General features: G+C 39.5%; 1 protein-coding gene across 5 annotated transcripts in view; it reads right to left on the bottom strand.

The window, feature by feature from the left end:
• The window catches only part of ctdspl2b (CTD (carboxy-terminal domain, RNA polymerase II, polypeptide A) small phosphatase like 2b), a 79548-nt gene that overhangs the window by 40869 nt on the left and 16278 nt on the right, over positions 1–22401 (bottom strand). Inside the window, exons 2-5 of one of the 5 annotated variants that reach the window (XM_043677114.1) lie at positions 12215–12505; positions 10344–10448; positions 6334–6540; positions 3049–3190 (exon numbers count right to left, since the gene is read on the bottom strand). In XM_043677114.1, coding sequence (XP_043533049.1) covers positions 3049–3190; positions 6334–6516 — 325 coding nt within the window. In that variant the 5' untranslated portion in view covers positions 6517–6540; positions 10344–10448; positions 12215–12505. The remainder of the gene's footprint in view (positions 1–3048; positions 3191–6333; positions 6541–10343; positions 10449–12214; positions 12506–22401) is intronic. The other 4 variants (XM_043677113.1, XM_043677116.1, XM_043677112.1 and 1 more) reach the window with 4 other exon arrangements.

Below are 22401 nucleotides of genomic sequence, written 5' to 3'. Positions count from 1 at the left end.
CCAAAGGACTAGCCACACTACCATACATCAAGAGCATTTCTGAACTGACAGCCAGACTACTGCGACCACTAGGACTCATAACAGCACACAAACCAACAGCCACTCTCAGACAACAACTCACTAGAACGAAGGACCCGATACCCAGCATGAGCAAAACCAATGTAGTGTACAAAATCCCATGCAAGGACTGCACAAAACATTACATAGGACAACCAGGAAGACAGCCTACGATTCGCATCCATGAACACCAACTAGCCACGAAACGACACGACCAGCTATCCTTAGTAGCCACACACGCAGATGACAAGCAACATGAATTCAACTGGGACAACACTACTATTATAGGACAAGCCAAACACAGAACAGCCGGGGAATTCCTAGAGGCGTGGCACTCATCCACAGATTCAATCAATAAGCACATCGACCTGGACCCAATATACCGACCACTGCAACAGACAGCTGGAACTGACAACCGGAAGCGGCAGATTCAAACCACTATAAATGCCAGAGGAAAGATCACAGAAGCGCTTCACAGGTGGCTCCCAAGCACTGAGGATGTCACCTAGACAGGGGACAAAACGTATGCACCACAAATTCCCAGCTCGGCGAACAGAACCACAACAACTTATTCCTTCAGTTCTCAGAGGTCAGCCTTAGTTTCAAATCCTGTTCAAAATATATTGACTCATTAAAAACATCCGGCCCTCTTAGCATCTCTTAATAAAGCAGGATTTATAATTGAAAATTCCGTATAGTGTGTTTTTATTTCTTGGAAAGTAGTAGGTTGTTTGCTCAGGAAAGTAAAGTGATCTCTTAATAAAAATGTCACAATAAGGCAGGTACCTGAAGGAGGAGAACATGACAGCACAATCTTGTTATGTCTAAGCCAACGTATGACCTGATTAAACATTTTGGTTTCATACATGTTGCAGGTACCATTAAATTTTTTTCCACTTTTTGTCAATTATCCCAACCACTGCTGAAGCTACTAAATTACACTGATTGTATAATCTACAGAACATATAAATGCACAACAAATATATATTCCGAAACTACAAATTTAAAGGGTATTTTTGCTTAATTCCCCCCTTAAGGGTTCATTTGAGGTCATGCTCAGCAAGTTTTCATTTAAACTACTTTGAAATTTTCCCAAGTGCATGCAATTCAAGTATTGTACATCTTCTCTCAACCTCATTCTTAAGAAAGAGTTTGATTATCTACCTCCAAGTGCAGTAAAACATTTACACATCTTTCACTGTAGAGGGCTCAAGAGGCTGATCTTGTCTTATTGGACTCTACATTAATTTTCTCAGACTATCTGACCTTCCACTAGTTTTAACTTATAAATGGATTTGCTGTCAATTGCCTTGATTTAAGCTGTGCAAATTAGTCCCATCAGATGCCATTTGTTCAAGGTATTGGCACAATTCTTTAGATGCTTCAAAACAATCTTTTCTGATTGCTATACAATATTAAAGTGCCTCTCAAAAACATATATCACAGAATAGGGAGCAAATGCATCACACTCAAATGTAACGAGGTAAGTTTAACAGGGAACATATGGTAATTAAAATGCAAAATGGGTGCGACTTTGAGAGTGAAGATCTTCTGAAGTTAGAAATAAATTCTATTTTTGGAACAGTAAAAACTTTCTACTAAGGTGAGCTTTACAAATACCCAGTATTATAATGACACAGAAGCTCCTCAATTTTGAAGTTGAATGCTTAATGTGAGAAGTGTTTCATTTTTCATTTTAATGAGAACAAATCAAATAGAATGAAAAAGAATATAAATAAAATAATAAAAATTGAAGAGATTATAACTTAAAATATTTTTAAAATGCAATAGCTTCCACCAATAGAAATTCTCCTAATCAATGTCTACTTCCTTTAAAAGAGATGATTTGTCAAGATGCTGTTTCAACTTCCAAAGAAGCTGTCATTGTTATTAATGAATCCAAGAGGAGATCCAGGAGAAATTTCTTTACCCAGAGAATAATCAAAATATAGAACTCGCTACCACAAGGCATAGTTTCGGCAAATAGCATATAAATGTTTAAGGGATGATCATGCAGGTGGAAGAAATAGAGCAATATATTGATAGGTTTAGAAAAGACTTGCGTAGAATCTAAAAACTGACATGCTCCCTTGGGACCACATGACCAGCTTCTGTGCTAGAAATATTTAGGAATACCTTTAACTTCGTAAATCATTCTTCAGTGTATCATGCAGAAGGATGGCTCTCAAATGGCATCTGAAATTAATGTACACATTTCAAAATGGTACATTAATGAGGTTTTAAGATTACAATGCTTTGGGAATGTGCCTTTAACTGAAGGTAGAATGCAAAGAGTCATGTGGCCTGTTTTGAAGCCTGTCTTCCAATAAAATTAGGTGGCTTGATTATTAGAAATTAAAGGGGACTGTTTTACTGGATGGAAAATACAAGACAGATGGAGACAATGGCATGTGGTTCATGCTGACACAGAGATAGGCTTTGAAATGGGAAGGGATTCTAAGATAGCTTTGAAACCTCAAACAATGAGAGAGAAGGCAGCAAACCATTTCTAATCACCATCCAGTATTGCAGATGGTAGCTCGTGCCTGAACAGACCAAATTCACGAAGCATTGAAACAAGGCTTAAAAAATTCTCTGGACTTTGAAAAAGAAAATCAGCAACAAAATAAAACTTCATTGTGAAAGATAGTTCTGAGATTAAAAACATTCAAGCTGAGGTATGAGAAGAACAGAAAGAACTGTTGGGTGCTAAAAAAATGAGTTTGTTTCCAGAATTGAATACCTGCTTAGAAGGAGAGTGTAAAATATGCATACAAAGTACGTTTTTGGTTTTGGTAAGTAAAGAAATGTTCTACTTTGTGACTTAAAGCAGAAGTTGCCTACAAATAGTTTTTTGTTACAGTAAAAGTCTTAAAACATGAAATCTTACCATGTAACCGTTTCAAGTAGCAACTGTAAGATTTTCTTCTTAAAAGTTCAGTCTCTAAGGAGATTGCTATACAACAAATGACAGAAATTGTCTCCACTGACCTCCATTCACCTGACTTTTCCGCCTTACTCTGGAGATTGGTTTGTTGGGTTTTGGGCCAGTATGAGGTGTTGATGTGATCATATTATCATCTAGGTCACAATCAAGTCTACATTTTTTTTTCGGAGGATTCTCTGCTTCTGCCTGTGGATTGGACATCAAAATAATGTTTGAATATACGTTCATTCTAGTGTCTTGACACTTCATTCAAAACGCACTTCTCACATGAACATACTGGCTCCTTTGTTAAGTCCAAAGCAACTGCAAAATCATACCATTCTTATGGTATTCAAAGAGTGTCAAATTCCCCAACTTCTGGACACTTCATTATATTTGCTCCGAATAATTAAGATTTTAAACTATTCCATACTCTCCCTTAGGCCAACATGTATTCTTCAAGATATTTTCTGGATTTCTAAGCCATCTCCAACAGAATGGCAACTCATGGCCAGAGAATGATATGTTTTTGAGAGTACAGCTCAAGACTAAGGGCAGCACTGTGGCTCAGCAGTTAGCACTGCTGCCTCACAGCAGCAGGGACACGGGTTCAATTCCAACCTCGGGCAACTGTCTGTATTGAGTTTGCATGTTCTCTGTTTGCGTGTGTTTCCACCACGTGCTCCAGTTTCTATCCACAGTCCCAAGATGTGAGAGTTCAGATTAGGAACCATAGTGATCAGGGCTGGGTAGGTTAGGTGCATAAGCTATGGGAANNNNGATGGGGGGAGATGGGGGGGGATGGGGGGCGGGGGCAGGGGTTTGGGTAAGATTCTGCTCATTGTGTCGGTGTGGACTTGTTGGGCCAAATGGCCTATATCAACACTGGGGAGAATACAATGACGATGATTATTTTTCCCTCTCCTACAACAGCAGGAAAGCGAGGGAGGAATCTAGTTTTTCTGCAAAAGCAAAGTTGTATTCAACAGAACTGTAACAGGACAGTCAGTATCAATGTGCCTTTATTAAACATTGCAGTTTAATGCAAACTTTTAAGTAGTTATATGCACACTGAAATGTACAGCATTAACAGAAACATTAATACAGCATTTCATTTTATTAAATTGATTAAATCCTTTATCTCAACAATCCAATAAAGCATTCATATATAAAACCTAATTTAAAAAGTACTGATTAAATTCCAAGTTTTGAATCAATGTATTAAGTAGGTCAAAGGGCTGTTGTAGAATTCCAGGTTCCAGTCACACCTGTTCCTGAGGTGTGTCATAATGTGTCGGAACAGGTTGATTAAATATAGCTATAAGCTGGTCAATACCAGAAGGTACTCTGATCAAAGATTTCATTGCTTTATGCTTCACTGTTCCTTTAAGACTTTAATGCCAATTTATGAAACCATTCTCCAAATAAATCTTTTCCAATAAGAGGCTTTTAAAAATGACAATCTCAGTTCCAGTTAGTATGTGCAATGCTCAACTTTAATCAAAATCCTGCAAGAGAAATGTGTTAAGTAAAGCTGTCCAAACAAGAAATTCATGACATTCAACAAACTTTAATCAATGGCTTTTTGCTTTAGAATTGCAATATTACCAGGCAACCAAAGTCTAGTTTCTGGAACTGACTTTTCATTCTTTCATTAAACCAAATTCTCCATGCAGCATGCAATATAATCACTTTGCACCATAACATTATTCGTGCATCTTAGAGCATCGTATAACAATCATCAAATTCATGTTATTTTTAAATCAAAGTAATATCTTTACTGTTCTTAATGGAAGACTTCACTTTAGCTTGCATTAACCTCCCATTAATACAACAGCCAAACAACAGAGACTTAAAAATATTTAAAAAAGGAGCAAGAATAGGCCATTTGACCATCACTATTATCGAACATGCCCAAAGCTGAGTTTCTATCTCAGCGCTATATTTCCTATATTTCTGCTACAAACCAGCTTATTCCTTGCAGACAGATAAATAATGAATCATGAGGTGTAGTGGGAGTCAAAATGAGGAGACTAATGCCTCAAATTTCTCAATCTGTAAAGCTATCAGGAACTCTTAAAATGAGATTTTACATAAATCACGTTATCCAGGCATTAATTCTGACTCTCCCCAGTTTGAGTCAAAAAGTGTGGTGCTGGAAAAGCACAGCCAGTCAAGCAGCATCGAAGGAGTAGGAGAGTCAATGTTTCGAGCATAAGCTCTTCATCAGCTCCTCGGATGCTGCCTGACTGGCTATGCCTTTCGAGCACCACACTTTTTGACTCTGATCTCCAGCATCTGCTGTCCTCACTTTCTCCTGTTTGAGCTGGGTACATGGCATATAATAATGGTCATCAATTGGTTGAATTCTTTTTTTCTATTCACCTTAAGATAGCAGATAGTACCTACTAGGCAAGTACCAATGACAGACCATAGTTTAGGGTGAGCTTTCTTCTTTTGAGACTTGGGAGCAAATGCAATTCAGACAATGAGATACAATATTTACTCAATACTCTTACCATAATGGTAAGAGTCCCACACAATTTTTAAAAAAATCCAACCTGGTTACTAGTGGATCAGAAACTACAGTTCAAAATATCAATTAATTGGTAATATTTTGGAAAGACCTTCATAAAAATCACTTAACATTTGGTATAGAAAGAGGAAATATTCAATTTCTTTTTCTGTCAGAAGAAGCATTTTTGACTGGGTCAAAAAAGCACTGGGCACCACTGACCCTCAGAAGCCAAACTGAAAGGTTTCCAATCCCTAAAGCCAAAACCGTTGATATTGCAGTAAACATGTAAAGTAACAAAAAGCTAATTTATTATGGTTTTGGCTAAGTGTCCGAATGAATGACAGAGCATCTTGACACTGTAATGCAACGGCAAAGCATACAACAATTAAGGATAAGAAAAAACAAACTTATTTCCTTCCAAAGCACTAGGAAGTTTTCCCAAACTCTGATGTTTAAAGCATAGGAGACTGTTCGGCCTAATGTGTCCATATTGGTTGACAAAGATCATACTGCACTAAAAATAAAACAAATGTAGATAATCTCCAGTTTATTTAATCTCCAGACAGGGGCAAATAACCAGGTTAAAATCATCAGGAACAGAAGAGCACTAAAGATCATGCAGCAAAGACAAATTAATACAGAACTAGTACATCTCAAGCTACATGTATCTTAATGTCCTTGCCATTCTTTTCCTCCTCTGATTTCTTTCTTACACTCTGAATGTCTGCAGAGCTCCAGTGTAAAGTGTGGTTAATTTCAGTTATGTCAGTCTGTTTACAAAACACAATTCTGATATTCAGTAACAACTCCCACAGCTATTTGATTACCATACCTTTGTAGCAGTTCCTCGAATAAGTCTTTTAATTGATGAGAGCAAACCAGTTTCCTTTTTCTGTGGTTTTGCCCCCATAATAGGTATTGAATCATCTACATCTGAGCGCTTGCGTTTCTTGTCTGGTCGTGATGCATGGACAGGGTTGGTTTGCTGAGAAGGCTTTCGCATTCTCAGCCTCATTCTTAAAAGGTGTCACATGAACAACTGCAGGAATAGGAAAACAAACTTAATTGTCAATCAATTCAAAAAATACAAAAGTAACCAGTTGACCATCCCATGTAAAAATCAGCATGGAACCTGTGAACATTAAGTTAGAACTATCGAAATGGACCATTAAGATCATTCTTGCCCCCTACACTAAACTCATGCAGGCAAGAAGCCAAAGGAGAATTCTTAAACATAAGAATACAGCTCACTTTTAAGATTTTATTTTGCTTAAAATTAGACTTGATGTACAACTAGATTTCAGCTGCTGGAAGTCTGATTCTGCAGTTCTCTTTTCAGCCCAAAGGTAACACATGAATAACAAATACGTTTGTTTCTTCATCTAAAGAGAACTCTACAGTACATTCAAATGATGAAACAGCTGGATCAGATTTTCTGTATACTAAAATAGGTACAGTGGACTTATGAGAATTGGTTAATACATCAAACAAAATCTGGTTTCACTTTATGCCAAATTCTTAACATGATTAACACTATCATTAAAGTTAGCAGCCTATCAAAATCATTACATCGTTAATTCTTTTCTAGTTTGCAACTAGAGTCACAGAACAAGAATTTAATAGAGAGGGAGCACTGGTGTAACAGCCAAAATAAATCACTCCCAAAATCAACACACAACTATTTCTCCAATAAAATAAAACCACGTGACTCCATTAACAAAGTACTCTATTTAAATAAAGCACACAAAAATAATGTACAGATCAGCTACAAAATATTCAACAATAAATTCATCATGACATATTGAAAATATATAAGGCAAGTGATTGAATACAAGAGGGTGCTGAAAATTAAGTTCCTGAAAATAAGTGGCAGGGTGGGGTCACCATCGGAGCTGAGATGCATTAGGAAACAGCAGTTTGGTATTTACAGCAGTCAAATTGCATATTGATCATGTGCAAATCAAAGCAGGTCCTTTTTCTGCATTGAAGACTTATTTTGCACATTAGAGACTAGCCCTTACAGTTGGAGTACTATATAACTTTCAACTTGTCAAATACATGACCCATTTCCATCACCATTGCAAAAAATATTGTTTCATTAAATGTCCAATTTTTTGAGACTATTAATCATCCTTGTTCAAGTTTCCTATCGCCCATTTCATTATCATACAAGCTGGAGCCACGGATAAGCTAAACAAAAATTGGGAAGATGGTAGTGTTCTGCAACTTCCACCAAGGCCATTCAACTCCTGGTGTCAATGCAGCTTCTGCCCAAACACAGACAACAAGCTGAATGACAGAGGTAAAGCACTACTGTCCACCATCAGGGCAGTTTTTGAAGGGAGTATGGCATGAAGAAACACTGGAGAAATTGAAGTACGGGGAATTGGGGGAATTCTCCCTGCTGGGCGAAGTCATACCAAGCAAAGAAAAATAGTTGTGTCTTTTACAGGGTAGGAGTTCCTCAGGATAGTGTGCTCGGCTCAAACATCTTCAGCTGCTTCAATGACCATCCCTTCAACAAAAGATCAGAAGTGGGGATGTTCACGAATGATTGCACAACATCCAACACCATCTGCGACTTAGCAGAAACTGAAATAGCCCCTTCCTATATACATCAAGACCTGGACAATATCTGAGCTTGAGTTCCTAAGCAGCAAGTAAGGTATATAAGTGCCAATAACCAGCTCCGACAAGAGAAATTCTATCCATCTTCCCTTGACACTCAATGCCATTACCATAATTGAATCCCTCATTAGATTAGATTACTTACAGATTACTTACAGTGTGGAAACAGGCCCTTCGGCCCAACATGTCCACACCGCCCCGCCGAAGCGCAACCCACCCATACCCCTACATTTACCCCTTACCTAACACTACGGGCAATTTAGCATGGCCAATTCACCTGACTTGCACATCTTTGGACTGTGGGAGGAAACCGGAGCACCCGGAGGAAACCCACGCAGACACGGGGAGAACGTGCAAACTCCACATAGTCAGTCGCCTGAGGCGGGAATTATAAGATTAGGAGTTACCATGGAAGAGAAACTGACCTGGGCCAGTCATATAAATTCTGTACCTACAAGAGCAGGCGAGAATCTGTTGATACTGTTGTAAATAACACATCACCTGACTTGCTAAAGCGTGTCCATCACCCACAATATGAAATGCAACAACTTACCAAAGTTCTTTCAATGGCCTATTCCAAAGCAGCAACCTGTAGCATCTAAAAGAACAAGGGGATACATCTACATCTGAAAACAACCCCCCCACAAAAGGCCCAGTCAGCTGGACTTGGAACTACATCTCCCTCCATTCCAAAAATAAATGCAGCTGTTCAAGAAAGCAGCTCACCATCACCTTCTCAAGGACATTTGGGGGGCAATAAATGATGGTCTTACCAGTGATGTACACATTTTGTGGATGAACATTTGAAAATGTTGCTATTTTTGGTGAAGGTTTCTCATCTGAGCAGAAAAGTTAACTAGTTTCAATTCACAGAAATGCCTCCGTTGCTCAACTCTTCCTACCCCCTACCCAATACATTTGAACCCAAATTTGATAAAAGCACCAAGCACATTCCCTTTGCCTATGAGGCATCATGTAACTCAAGCAACAAGAAACTGTGCTATTTATGATAAGCAATGGTCAGTTCTGCTGTGAAATTAAGCCACTGGTAACTATGTAGACAAAGATATAAAATTCTGTTCACTTGGGGCATTTTCACCTTAAGACTCTTGTACAGAGTACAAATACAACTGAAAATAGTTGGGTCAAACGACCTGTTTTTGTGCTGTAAACATAATTAATTCTACACAAGTACAAGACTTGAACTCAATACCACACTATGCCAAGGTCAACTCTCAGAGACAATCAAACAATTAAAATTATTAAACTGAATCTGAAAAACATATCAACTGGGAAAGACAATTTTATTAATATTAAACACTCCTAATTTGATGAAGTTATGCAACAGAATAATTAGGCAGTATTACTTCTACAAGGTGCCTCATGGTAGATTAGTTGGCAAGGTTAGATCACACAGAATAGAGGGAGAACTAGCTATTTGGATAGAGCTGAGAACTGGCTCAAGGTTGAGACAGAGGGTGGTGGTGCTGATGGTGTGTTGCTTTTCGGATTGCTTGTGATCAGTGGTATGCCACAAGGATCAGTGCTGGATCCACTACTTTTCATCATTTATATAAATGATTTGGATGTGAACATGGGAGGTATGGTTAGCAAATCTGCAAATGACACCAAAATTAGGGGTGTAGAGGACAGCAAAGAAGGTTACCTCAGAGTACAATGGAATCTTGATCAGATGGGCCAATAGGCCAAGGAGTGGCAGATGGGAGTTTAATTTAGATAAATGTGAGGTGCTGCATTTTGGAAAGACAAATCAGGTAGGCCTTATAAACTTAATGGTAAGCTCTGGGGAGTGTTGCTGAATAAAGAATGCAGGTTCATAGTTCTTTGAAAGTGGCATCAGAGATAGGTAATTTAGTTAAGAAGGCATTTGGTATGCTTGCCTTTATTGGTCAGTAAATGGAGTATAGGAGCTGGGAGGTCAGCTGTACAAGATACGGGTTAGGGCAGTATTGGAATATTGCATGCAATTCTGGTCTCCCTGCTATAGGAAGGATATTGTAAAACTTGATAGGGGCCAAACGCTGGCAAAGGGGGCTAGATTTATTTAGCATACCTGGTCAGAATGCATAAATTGGACCAAAAGATTTGCTTCTGTGCTGTACATCTCTGACTCTAAATATGTTTTTTTTCAGCTATTGTGACACTTTAGAGTGATTCACATGAGCAAAAATTAGATAATTTAATTTTACTTACAATGTAACAAAATAGTGCAGGACAGGAGTGCTGCTTATTTTGGCATCGGGAATGAATAGGTGAACAGCACGATACAGAAACAAGTCAAGTCACGTGGTGTGAAACCTAGTAACAGAAAGATTTAGAATGAAGAATTCAGAGTACAATGAAGCTCACATTAGAAAATTTCCATGAATCTCGGGTAAAGTTTTGCCATACACAGTTATCAAATTTTACTAATGACTCGCCTAATTATAAAACAACAAGATATATGTTCTGTCATGTCTTGTAAGGTTCCTTAACAAAAGCAGTTAGCAGAACATATGATCCATGCGAAAGACTAACAAAATATTATTGTTCTGGAACCAAGATCACAAGATTAGTTTTCTGCCTCTTCTGTATGGGGAACCTGTGACATGGACTGACACTCCCACGCATCTCCTCCCACAGACCACTCTAACAAGTATCAACTTCAACTCCTAAAAATATGTACAGTGGTATCATTAAGTGAAACATTTTTCAAATAGTATACAGCAAATATGTTACAAAATGACCAAATTGCAGAGACAAATATAATACCAATACACCAGAGATAACTATAATGCAGTATCAAAGGAAAATATTGCAGTAAAATTACTTTAAAAAAAAGCAGCACAGCTAGAATGAAACTCCCAGCATTTAGGTAGGATAGATGGTTAATCATGACAACAACAGTGACAATCACAAAATAGAAATAGCCAAGTCAGACTGACACAATGTACTGGTAGCCAAAAGATTCCATGGGATTTCTCGAAATTAGAACGTTAAGGGGTGAGCTGATGAGGTTTTTATAATTATGAAAGGGCTTGTTAGAGTGGACTTGGAAAACAAATCTTGATTTGGAGGGGACAGCGAAACCAAGATACATAAATATAAGATAGCCCCTAACAAAAATCCAGCAGGGAAGTGAGGAAAAGATACAACAGTGTTAGAATGTGCGCCTTGCTACCCAAGGAAGACGTTGAGATGACGAGCAGAGATGCATTTATGAAAAAGCTAGATAAGCACGAGTGAGAAAGGAATAGAAGGATATGTGGACAGGGTCAGTTGAAGAAATTCAGAAGGTTGTTTGTGTGAAGGTCAAACACTGACATGAATCTTGGGCCAAACAGCTTGTTACTGTTCTTGCTTTGGTGTCATCAGTATTACACACAGATTATGGCTATTACAAGGTATCCAAGAATATTACCAATTATGTCATCATTCACCTTCTCCCATTTAAAAGAAAACCTTCTCTCAACCCCAAACTGACGATGGGTTGCAGCTCTGTGGCTACACTATCTTCCACATAAAGTCACTGAATATTCAAATAAATCTCTCTTCCCACTATGACAATGGGAGACAAAGCACAGCCAAATCTACTGTTGTCATCAGATGAACCTTCCCAGCAAGAACCACTGAGTAATTTAGTCATTCACGGCATAAACATGCTCAACACCCTTTTAACACTCCATCAAGCCAGTTAACCACCTGACGCAATATGTTTATAACTAAATTTAAAGAACATTATCAGGAGCACTGCTTTACTGATTAATCTGACCGAACAGGTCAAATGTAGTTTTGACTAAATAGGAGTCCTCCAGCACAGGATCCAAGGACAACTCATAAATCCAATTGTAAACTGTGAGCTCGAGACCTGCTCCATCGAGTTTATGACTGCCGTAGATACTCTTGCATATAGATTTTGCAGCTGCTTTAGGCTTCAACCTTTTAGAGGATTGTCAAATTCCCTCAACAATCAGAAAGATGGGAAAGATGAGGACCAAAAGGAGGACGTTTTGCACCACGATATGTAACCTAATTACTAACTGTGACATGTGCATTGAACCCCAGCTCCAAACCATTGGGCATACCCAGTGTCTCAAAGTATGGATCTTCACCCCAAGTTCTTACATGTTCGGCTCAGATTCTGCATACTGAGTGAACCTGTCGACTCTTGACACAGAAGTGTACACATTCAGTTCATGGAGGTCCAGTGTGCGTGTTCAGTACTTGCAGATTTCTCGAAGTCTTAGCAACATTTCAAATTCCTGTACATCTGATTGAGTTGGACTCCTCAGCTATTCGGTGTATTGGACCATAGTGCACTTTTCACAGAAACAAGGACATAATCGTTCAATATATTCCTCACAACACCAGAAATCCTGTGTAATGAAAACAGAATTTGACTGATTCAGTTACTGCACAACAATGGTTCTAATTTAAATTTAGGGCATTACAAAAATGAACTATCTTTGTTGATTAGATTATTAATCAAATTCCTTGTGACTGCAGAACAAATCAATTTACAATTGGTTTGTGGCACCTGTACTTCCAACCATTATAGATCAGACACATACTGATATTACATTGTAAAATGGAGATGTTTAGATTATAAACCTTTGGATTGCAAGAGTTGTTCACTCAGATGTTAAATAGATGGAGCCTCATCTGTAAGATCACTCAACACATTCTGGCAGATTATAAACTCAAACAAAAAATCCCTTTATTTTGTACGATCTTTGGCTCCATTCATTTTCAGGGTGAAATGCTGTCTGCTCTGATAGGACAGAATAGTGACACTTTACATCCTCTGCTGCCCAGCTCTGTGCCAGGAGCATCCAACTTTGTAAACATTGATCATCCCAGCTAAATTCAGTAGTGAATGCAAAATCAGCAAAAACAATGAAAACTTAGAGAGAACCAGGCAGGACCATGTTTAATCATCCAACAAGTTATTGATCTGTTTCAAAAAGCATTTCATATAAAAAGCCATGCTCAGAAGAAATTGTAAAATTTGTAATTAATGTAACCATATTGAGTAAAGTTTATTCATGTACTTAACATGACTTTTTCTCATGGTTAGTAGTATGAACCTCAGTCTTATACAATACATGCTCATCAGCCTTCTGGCCCGCATGCTGACACACAGCATATTCCACTGAGCGCAAGAGTAACAAATTTAAACACAAAGTCTTCTTGCTGCATTTACCTAGATGTTGGACAGATAAAATACATTCTGGTTCATAGAAGATGGAAGTCCATTCACAAGACGACAATTGGACACATAAATACAAAACTGGGAAATAGAGGTGCAAGCCCACATTTAACTGCTCAGAAGCAGTTAACTTGCAGGGAGGACACAGTAAATGGCTCCACACATTCTTCCACTTAGGTATGTGGCAGGAAGGGAAGAGATGCAACTTCAATATTCAACATGTGGGAGGTATTTTAAGGACCATTTCTTTAAAGTACAGGACAGGCATGTTCTTTGAAAAATGAAGGACAGAAATAGCCGGATTCGGGAACCTTGGATGACAGGGTCAATTACCAACGAAGTCAAAAAAAAATACCAAAGGTTGAGGCAACTAAAAACATACAAAATCCTTGAACAATATACAGGAAGTAGGAAGGAGTTCAAGCAGGGAGTTAGGAGGGCTAAAGTGAGCTACGAAATGTCCTTGGCCAGCAAAGCGTAGGAGAATCCAAAGGCATTTTATACATACATGAGATGCAAGCGGGTAGCTAGGGAAAAATTTGGCCCATTCAAGGATAAAGGAGGGAGATTGCTTGAAGCCAAGGAATGACTACCTTACATCAGTATTCACCAAAAAGAGGGAGGTGAGAGATGTTGAGGTTGGGCAAAGGTGTGTGAATACTCTCAGGCAGTCAACATAATGAAGGAGGAAGTGTTGGGTGTCTTGAAATACATTAAAATAGACCAGTTCCCACTTTCAGATGGGATCTATCCCAGAATACTGTGGGAGGCAAGGGAGGGAATAGCTGGGGCCTCAACAGGGCCTTATCTTCGCATCCTCTTTGGTCTCAGGCAAGGTTCCAGAGAACATGAGAAAAGCCTTTGTTTAATGGAAACAGAGTTAATCCAGGTAATTACAGGCTGGTGAGTTTGATGTCAGTAGTGGGGAAGCTCTTGAATAAGATACTGAGAGACAGGACTTATTCACACTTGGAAGCGAATGGACCTGTTAGTGATAGGCAGCATGGGTTTCTTTGGAAAAGGTCATGTCTCAATAATTTGATTGAGTTTTTTGAAATAGTGAGATGAATGATTGATGAGGGAAGGGTAGAGGATGCTGTCTACATGGACATTAGTAAGGCATTTCATAAGGTACATCATGGCAGGCTGGTAGAGATTCGTGGGATCTGGAGTGAGCTGGCTCGGTGGATATAAAAACTAGCTTCAGAATAGAGATCAGTAATTATTGATGTTCCACAGGGACACCCTCTGTTATTTGTAATAGAAGGTGGGGAAATAGATGGTGGTCTTGAAGAATGCCCATATTAATAGGTGGTGGTGCTGGATGTCTTGAAATGCATAAAGGTGGATAAATCCCCAGGACCTGATCAGGAGTAACCTAGAATTCTGTGGGAAGCTAGGGAAGTGATTGCTGGACCCCTTGCTGAGATATTTGTATCATTGATAGTCACAGGTGAGGTGCCAGAAGCCTGGAGGTTGGCTAACGTGGTGCCATTATTAAAGAAAGGTGGTAAGGACAAGCCAGGGAACTATAGACCAGTGAGCCTATCGTCGGTGGTGGGCAAGTTATTGGAGGAATCCGGAGGGACAGGATCCATACATATTTGGAAAGACAAGGACTGATTATCAATAGTCAACATGGCTTTGTGTGTGGGAAATCATGTCTCACAAACTTGATTGAGTTTTTTGAAAAAGTAATAGGATTCCTGAGGGCAGAACAGTGGACATAATTGACATGGACTTCAGTCAGGCATTCGCCAAGGTTCCCCATGGGAGACCAGTTAAAAGTTAGATCTCATGGCATACAGAGAACTAACCATTTGGATACAGAACTGGCTCAAAGGTAGAAGACAGAGGGTGGTGGTGGTGAAGGGTTGTTTTTCAGACTGGAGGCCAGTGACCACTGGTGTGCCACAAGTATCGGTGCTGGATCCACTACTTTTTGTCATTTATACAAATGATTTGGATATGAACATAGGAGGTACAATTAGTAAGTTTGCAGATGACACCAAAATTGGAGGTGTAATGGACAGCGAAGGAGGTTATCTGAAATTACAATAGGATCTTGATCAGACGGGCCAATGGGCTGAGAAGTGGCAGATGGAGTTTAATTCAGATAAATACAAGGTGCTGCATTTTGGGAAAGCAAATCTTAGCAGGACTTATACACTTAATGGTAAGGTCCGAGGAAGTGTTGCTGAACAAAGAGACCTTGCAGTGCAGGTTCATAGTTCCTTCAAAGTAGAGTCGCAGGTAGATAGCATGGTTAAGAAAGTATTTGGTATGCTTTCCTTTATTGGTCAGAGTATTGAGTACAGGAGTTGGGAGGTCATGTTGCAGCTGTACAGGACATTGGTTAGGCCACTTTTGAAATATTGCATGCAATTGTGGTCTCCTTCCTATTGGAAGGATGTTGTGAAACTTGAAAGGGTTCAGAAAACATTTACAAGGATGTTGCCAGGGTTGGAGGATTTGAGCTACAGGGAGAGGCTGAATAGGCTGAGGCTGTTTTCCCTGAAGCATTGAAGACTGAGGAGTGACCTCACAGAGGTTTATAAAATCATGAGGGGCAACTTTTTCATGCAGAGGGTGGTACGTGTATGGAATGAGCTGCCAGAGGAAGTGGTGCAGGCTGGTACAATTGCAACATTTAAAAGGCATCTGGATGAGTATATGATTAGGAAGGGTTTGGAGGGATATGGCAAAGTTCTGGCAAATGGGACGAGATTAGGTTGGGATATCTGGTCGGCATGAGCGAGTTGGACCAAAGGGTCTGCTTCCATGCTGTACACCTCTATGACTCTATATATAAACGATCTAAAGGAAAATTTATGTAGTCTGATTAGGAGGTTTGCAGATGACACCAAAATTGATGAAGTTGCAGATAGTAAGGAGAATTGTCAAAGGATACAGCAGGATATAGACAGATTGTCGATTTTGGCAGAAAAATGACAGATGGCGTTTAATGTGGACAAATGTGAGGTGCTACATTTTGGAAGATAAAATTCAGGTACAAATTAAACAACAAATGGCAGAACTCTTAAAGGAATGTTGACATTGGAGGAACTGGGTGTACAGGTTCACAGATCCCTGCAAGTGGTAACGCAGGTGTCTAAAGGAGCCAAGAATGCACACAGCATGCTTGCCTTCATTGATCGGGGGCTGAATATAAAATTTGACAAGTTCTCTTACAGCTGTATAATATTTCATTCAGTTCTGGTTGCCACACTATTGAAGGAGGTGGATGTGCGTGCAGATAAGATTTACCAGGATATTGCCACATCTGGAGGATCTGTTATTAGGAGAGGTTGAATAAACTTGTTTTCACTGGAAAGACAGAGGCTGAAGGGGATCTACAAAATTATGAGGGGCATAAATAAGGTGGATAGTCAGAGACTTTATCCCAGGGTGGAAAGATCAATTACAAAAGGGCACAGTTTCAAAGTGAGATGGGGTAACTTTAGGGGAGAGGTGAGGGAAAAGTTTTTCACACAAAAGGGTGGTGGTTACCTGGAATGCACTGCCAGTGGAAATGATGAAAGCAGACACGTTAGCAACATTTATGGTGCATCTTGATAGGCACATGAATGTGAGGTGAACACAGAGATAAAAACTGCGTATGGGCAATAAGTAGCGGGTCTAGGTAAGGTTTAGGAATCAGTGCAGGCTTGATGGGCTGAAGGGCCTGCTCCTGTGCTGAAATGTATTATATTGTATTTTAGGAGATAACAGGAAGACATAAATAAAGGGGAAGCAGTGGATGTAATATAATTGAATTTTCAAAAGGCATTTGATAGAGTACTACAGCTAGGCTACTTGATAAGATAAGGGTCCATAGTGTTGAATAAAGAATATTGGGATGGATAGAAGATTGGTTAACTAGATTAGATTAGATTACTTTACAGTGTGGAAACAGGCCCTTCGGCCCAACAAGTCCACACCGACCCGCCGAAGCGCAACCCACCCATACCCCTACACATCTACCCCTTATCTACCACTACGGGCAATTTAGCATGGCCAATTCACCTGACCTGCACATCTTTGGACTGTGGGAGGAAACCGGAGCACCCGGAGGAAACCCACGCAGACACGGGGAGAATGTGCAAACTCCACACAGTCAGTCGCCTGAGGCGGGAATTGAACCCGGGTCTCTGGCGCTGCGAGGCAGCAGTGCTAACCACTGTGCCACCGTGCCGCCCACGAATAGAACACAGGATAAGAAGGGCATTTTCCAGATGGCAACATGTAACTAGTGGAGTGCTGCAGGGATCAGCAATGGGTTCACAGTTATTTACAATATTATCAATGACTTGGATGAGGAATCTAAATGTACTATCGTCAAGTTTATGGATGACACATAAGTAACTGAAAACGGAAGTGGTGAGGATGATACATTGATTCTAACAGAGGAATACAGACCAATTAGATGAGTGAACAAACATTTGGCAAATGGAATACAAGTAGTTCTTCTATGACACAATAGAATCTTATAGAATCCCTATAGTGTGGAAACATGTCCTTTGGTCCAACAAGTCCATATCGAACCTCCGAAGAGTAATCCACCCAGACCCATTCCCCCACTATCCTATATTTACCCCTGACTAATGCATCTAATCTACACAGCCCTTGACACGATGGGCAATTTAGCATGGGCAATTCACCTAACCAGTGCATCTTTGGATTGTGGAAGGAAACCCACACAGACACAGGGAGAATGTCCAAACTCCACACAGTCAGTTGCCTGAGGCTGGACTCGAAACCGGGTCCCTGGCACTGCGAGGCAACAGCGCTGACCACTGATGGTTGCGTTCTTCTGCAAAGCCCCATTATGGAAAAATCTCATTTTAGAAACAGCGCTTAAAGTGTTGGTGATGTAATCATGTTACACCAACACAAGTTTTAAAAGTTCGCATTTTAGAAAGTGTCCCCAATTTGACAATCGCATTACAGCGAATTTGCGTTAACAAAACGTGCATTATAGCAGAACGACCTCCATAATGTGGAAAAATATGAGGTTATGTACTTTGGCAAAAAGAGTAGAGGAACTGAGTATTACTTAAATGGAGAAAGACTGCAGAATGTTACAGCACGGAGGGATCCAGGAGCCCTCGTACATAATCATAAAAAGCTAGCATACCAGTTCAGCAGGTAATAGGAAAGGCAAATGGAATGTTGACCTTTACTTTAAAGGAAATGGAATATGCAGGATAAGTAGATTCTCTCTCCTGAACATGAGAAAACCACTTCATGGTCCTTTTCACCCTTGGTAATACCCCAAATTAACCAAATTTATTCAATTCAACTTCATAAATACCACAGTGAATTTAACCTCAACATCTCAGTCTTATAAACATTTTCATGTTGCTATCCATCACACGTCAATAAAAGGAATTGGCACTCCCTCAGTCTTAGCTGTGGTGAGAATGATCAGGATACTTATTGCTCAAAAATGTATTTCCTGACAAACTGGGGTAAAAATTGGTACTGTGTAATGTTTGGTGAATAAATTTCAAATTTTAATTGAAAGTCAGGGTGTGCACACCATAAGCCCAAGCATAAAGTTAATGTGATATATATTCAATTCAGAGTACCTAGATTAGATTCCACATTCAGGTCCAACACGTTTACCCAAATAAAGTCAAAATTATAACATTTGATCCTTTTCATAGATAGTTTAGTACTAAACAGAACAATTCTCTGTATTGATTCAGTACTGTAGAGATCACAGTCAATATATAGAAGAAAGCCACAGAAACCACGTGATTGTTAAATGCATATATTGCATATATGCTTTTATATTGCATATATCCATTTTTAATCAGAAAGGGAATCAAGGGTTATGGAGGAAAGGCAGGCAATTTTATGATTATAAGATCAGCTTTGATCTCACTGAAGAGAGGAACAGGTACAATGGCTGAATGGCCTGTTTCTGCTCCTATGTCTTATGGTCTGAAAGAACAAGCTCAGACTTGACAGGTCAAATGATCTCCCAAACTAGTGTCAACATCCTATTGTCAGGTAGGATTAAGTACTCAGCCTGGATGCAATATCATTTTTATAACCAAACAAAAATGTAACCAAAACAACAACCTCAATAATGAATTTACAAATCTAAGTATTTCTGTAGAGCTTTTAAGGTAGAAAGATGAACTACACTCACATGAGGATATGTCGCTATGCCCATTAAAAGCACTCAGAACTTGTAGTTAGATCAGCACAGTATTAGTAGATACTAGAATCTGGAGAAATAAGATCAGTTATGCTTAAGGTTCATCACATTGCTGATGAAGGGCTTTTGCCTGTAACGTCGATTTTCCTGCTCCTCAGATGCTGCCTGACCTACTGTGCTTTTCCAACACCACTCTAATCTTGACCTTAAGGCTCATCACATCTGACAGAAGTAAAATGGATGTAGCAAAAACATTTGTTTTTCTTTCATTCATCAGTCATATTTTAGTAACTGTTGAGCTACTTTATCACTATCTTATGACAGCACATGCATTCTCTCTCTCTTCCCTGTTCTCTTGACATCAGAGCCAATTACAGATGATAAAAGATTTGTGCCAACATTGGCCCGTCTATTTGCATGTATTTTTAGTGAGTCACTACAAACACACAGACAGGAAATAGATAGTCTGAAACTGTGGCTTTGAGCACATTTTGTGAAGCAATTCATGTTATGATTATGACAGTCAGGTTTCATAATAAAATGGAATTCATTCATAAATGTCTGCATCATTGAAATAAGTCATAATCTAGTGCATGATTTGAGTCATTCGATTGAACATTTACAAAACAAGCTCAGTCAAGTTGAAAGGATCAGGCACTTCTATTTTCAGAAATAAACACCATGGCTCAGAACTTCAAATTAAGAAAGATATCCTATTTCAATGCAGTTGTGGAAGGGTTAGTCAAAGGAAGTAGTCAGAGGGATTGTTGAGAGCACTGGGGGAGTCAGTTTCATAATTTATCAGCAGTTAGACTAAGATTCTAATGTTTAACATTAGAAGAAGCATGGTCAGAGGAAGTTCACAAGAATGGTCACAGGAATGAAAATCTCAACATATGAGGAAAGTAGGAGGACTCTGGGTTTATACTAAATGGAGTTTAGAAGGATGAGGGGGATCTAATTGAAACATACAAAATACTGAATGGCCTGGATAGAGTAAATGTGGAGAAGATGTTTCCATTGGCATGAGAGTTGAGGACCCAAGGGCAGAGCCTTAGAGTAAAAGGAAGATTCTTTAGAAAGGAGATAAGGAGAACCTTCTTCAGCCAGAGAGTGGTGAATCTATGGAATTCATTACCAGAGAAGGCTGTGGAGGCCAGGTCATTGAGCATATTTAAGACTGAGATTGACAGGTTCTTGAGTATCAAAGGGATCAAGGGCTACAGGGAGAAAGCAGGAAAATGAGGTTGAGAAACTTATCAGGGAGGAGAAAGTGAGGACTACAGATGCAGGAGATCAGTGTTAAGAAAGCACAGCCAGTCAGGTAGCATCCCAGGAGCAGGAGAGTCGACGTTTCGAGCATAGGCTCTTCATCAGGAATATCATTTAGATCACAAATACATTTATCTAATATTGTTCAACATTTCCATGAGATTAATGAAACTTGATGCTAAAGTGAAGACTTGCTGCCTCAGATGTCAGTCTCTATTTTTCACTTATTATGAATCTCAGAAATTTTACATTACTGGAAGCTACCATTTGGTCTACCTCTCTGCCAGCTCTCCAAAATGAAAAATGCACCCAGTATCTTTCCCTCACCTCTACCATAACCCTGCACACTTTTTCTTCACAGATAATTACTTAATTCTCATTTGAATGCCTTGAATGAATTCACCTCAACAACATTTTCAGGCATTGCATTTTTAACAACTTTAATAACTTATGTGAAAATGTGGCTCGTCTGTATTGCTACCTTTTACCTGAAATCTGTGCTCTCTTTGCTTTGACCCTCCCATCAGTGGAAACATTTTCACTCTGTTTACAATGTCCAGACCTCTTATGATTTTGAGTAATTCTATCAAATCTCATGTTAACCTTCTCTGAAAACACTTCCAACTTTTCCAATCTATGCAATTGAAGGTCCTCATTTTTGGAACCACTCATGAATTTTTTCTGTACTCACTCTAATGTCTTTTTTTTTAAATGAAATGTGGTGTTCAGAACTGATGCAATCTAACTTCCAATAAAGGTAAATCAAGTCAATTCAGCTCCCACAAGCTCATTTTAATCAATGAACAGCATCAACTCCAATGGAAAAGGTGTCTGAAAAGAGAAATTCCAGGAGTATCTTTTTTAGATTAGATTCCCTAGTGTGGAAACAGGCCCTTCGGCCCAACCAGTCCACACCGATCCTCCGAAGAGTAACCACCCAGACCCATTTCTCTATGACCAATGCACCTAATACTACGGGCAATTTAGCATGGCCAAGTCACCTGACCTGCACATCTTTGGACTTAAGAGGAAACCGGAGCACCCGGAGGAAACCCACGCAGACACAGGGAAAATGCGCAAACTCCACACAGACAGTCGCCCGAGGGTGGAATCGAACCTGGGACCCTGCTGCTGTGAGGCAGCAGTGCTAACCACTGAGCCACTTCTTCTGCAACTTTGTGCAACAACCAAGCAGGTATCAGTTGTCTACGGTATGTCCGAGCATAAGCTAATACATTGACAATATAAATATGCCCTTTCCTGAAGAAGGGCCTGTGCCCGAAACGTCGAATCTCCTGTTCCCTGGATGCTGCCTGACCTGCTGTGCTGTTCCAGCAATAAAGTTTCAACTTTGATCTCCAGCATCTGCAGACCTCACTTTCTCCTCCAATATAAATATGCAGCAGACTATCATGTGGCATGTTGGAAAGACAACAGAAGTAGATTTTAACAATTCTACTTTCAGCACTCAAGAACAGATCAGGGTCATTAGAAAAGAGGTTGCCTAATTGATGTTGCAGTAAACTGGTGGTAAAAATCACCACAGTCCTACAAAACAACATAGCTGCTTACTCATTAAGAAATGACTGGTGGTGGTTTAACCTGAGGGTCACCACATCTCA

The sequence above is a fragment of the Chiloscyllium plagiosum genome, chromosome 36 (genome assembly GCF_004010195.1).
Source record: "Chiloscyllium plagiosum isolate BGI_BamShark_2017 chromosome 36, ASM401019v2, whole genome shotgun sequence".
Lineage (NCBI taxonomy): Eukaryota > Metazoa > Chordata > Chondrichthyes > Orectolobiformes > Hemiscylliidae > Chiloscyllium > Chiloscyllium plagiosum.
Note: the sequence above shows the minus strand (reverse complement) of the source record. Positions and strands in the feature narration are given on the sequence as shown.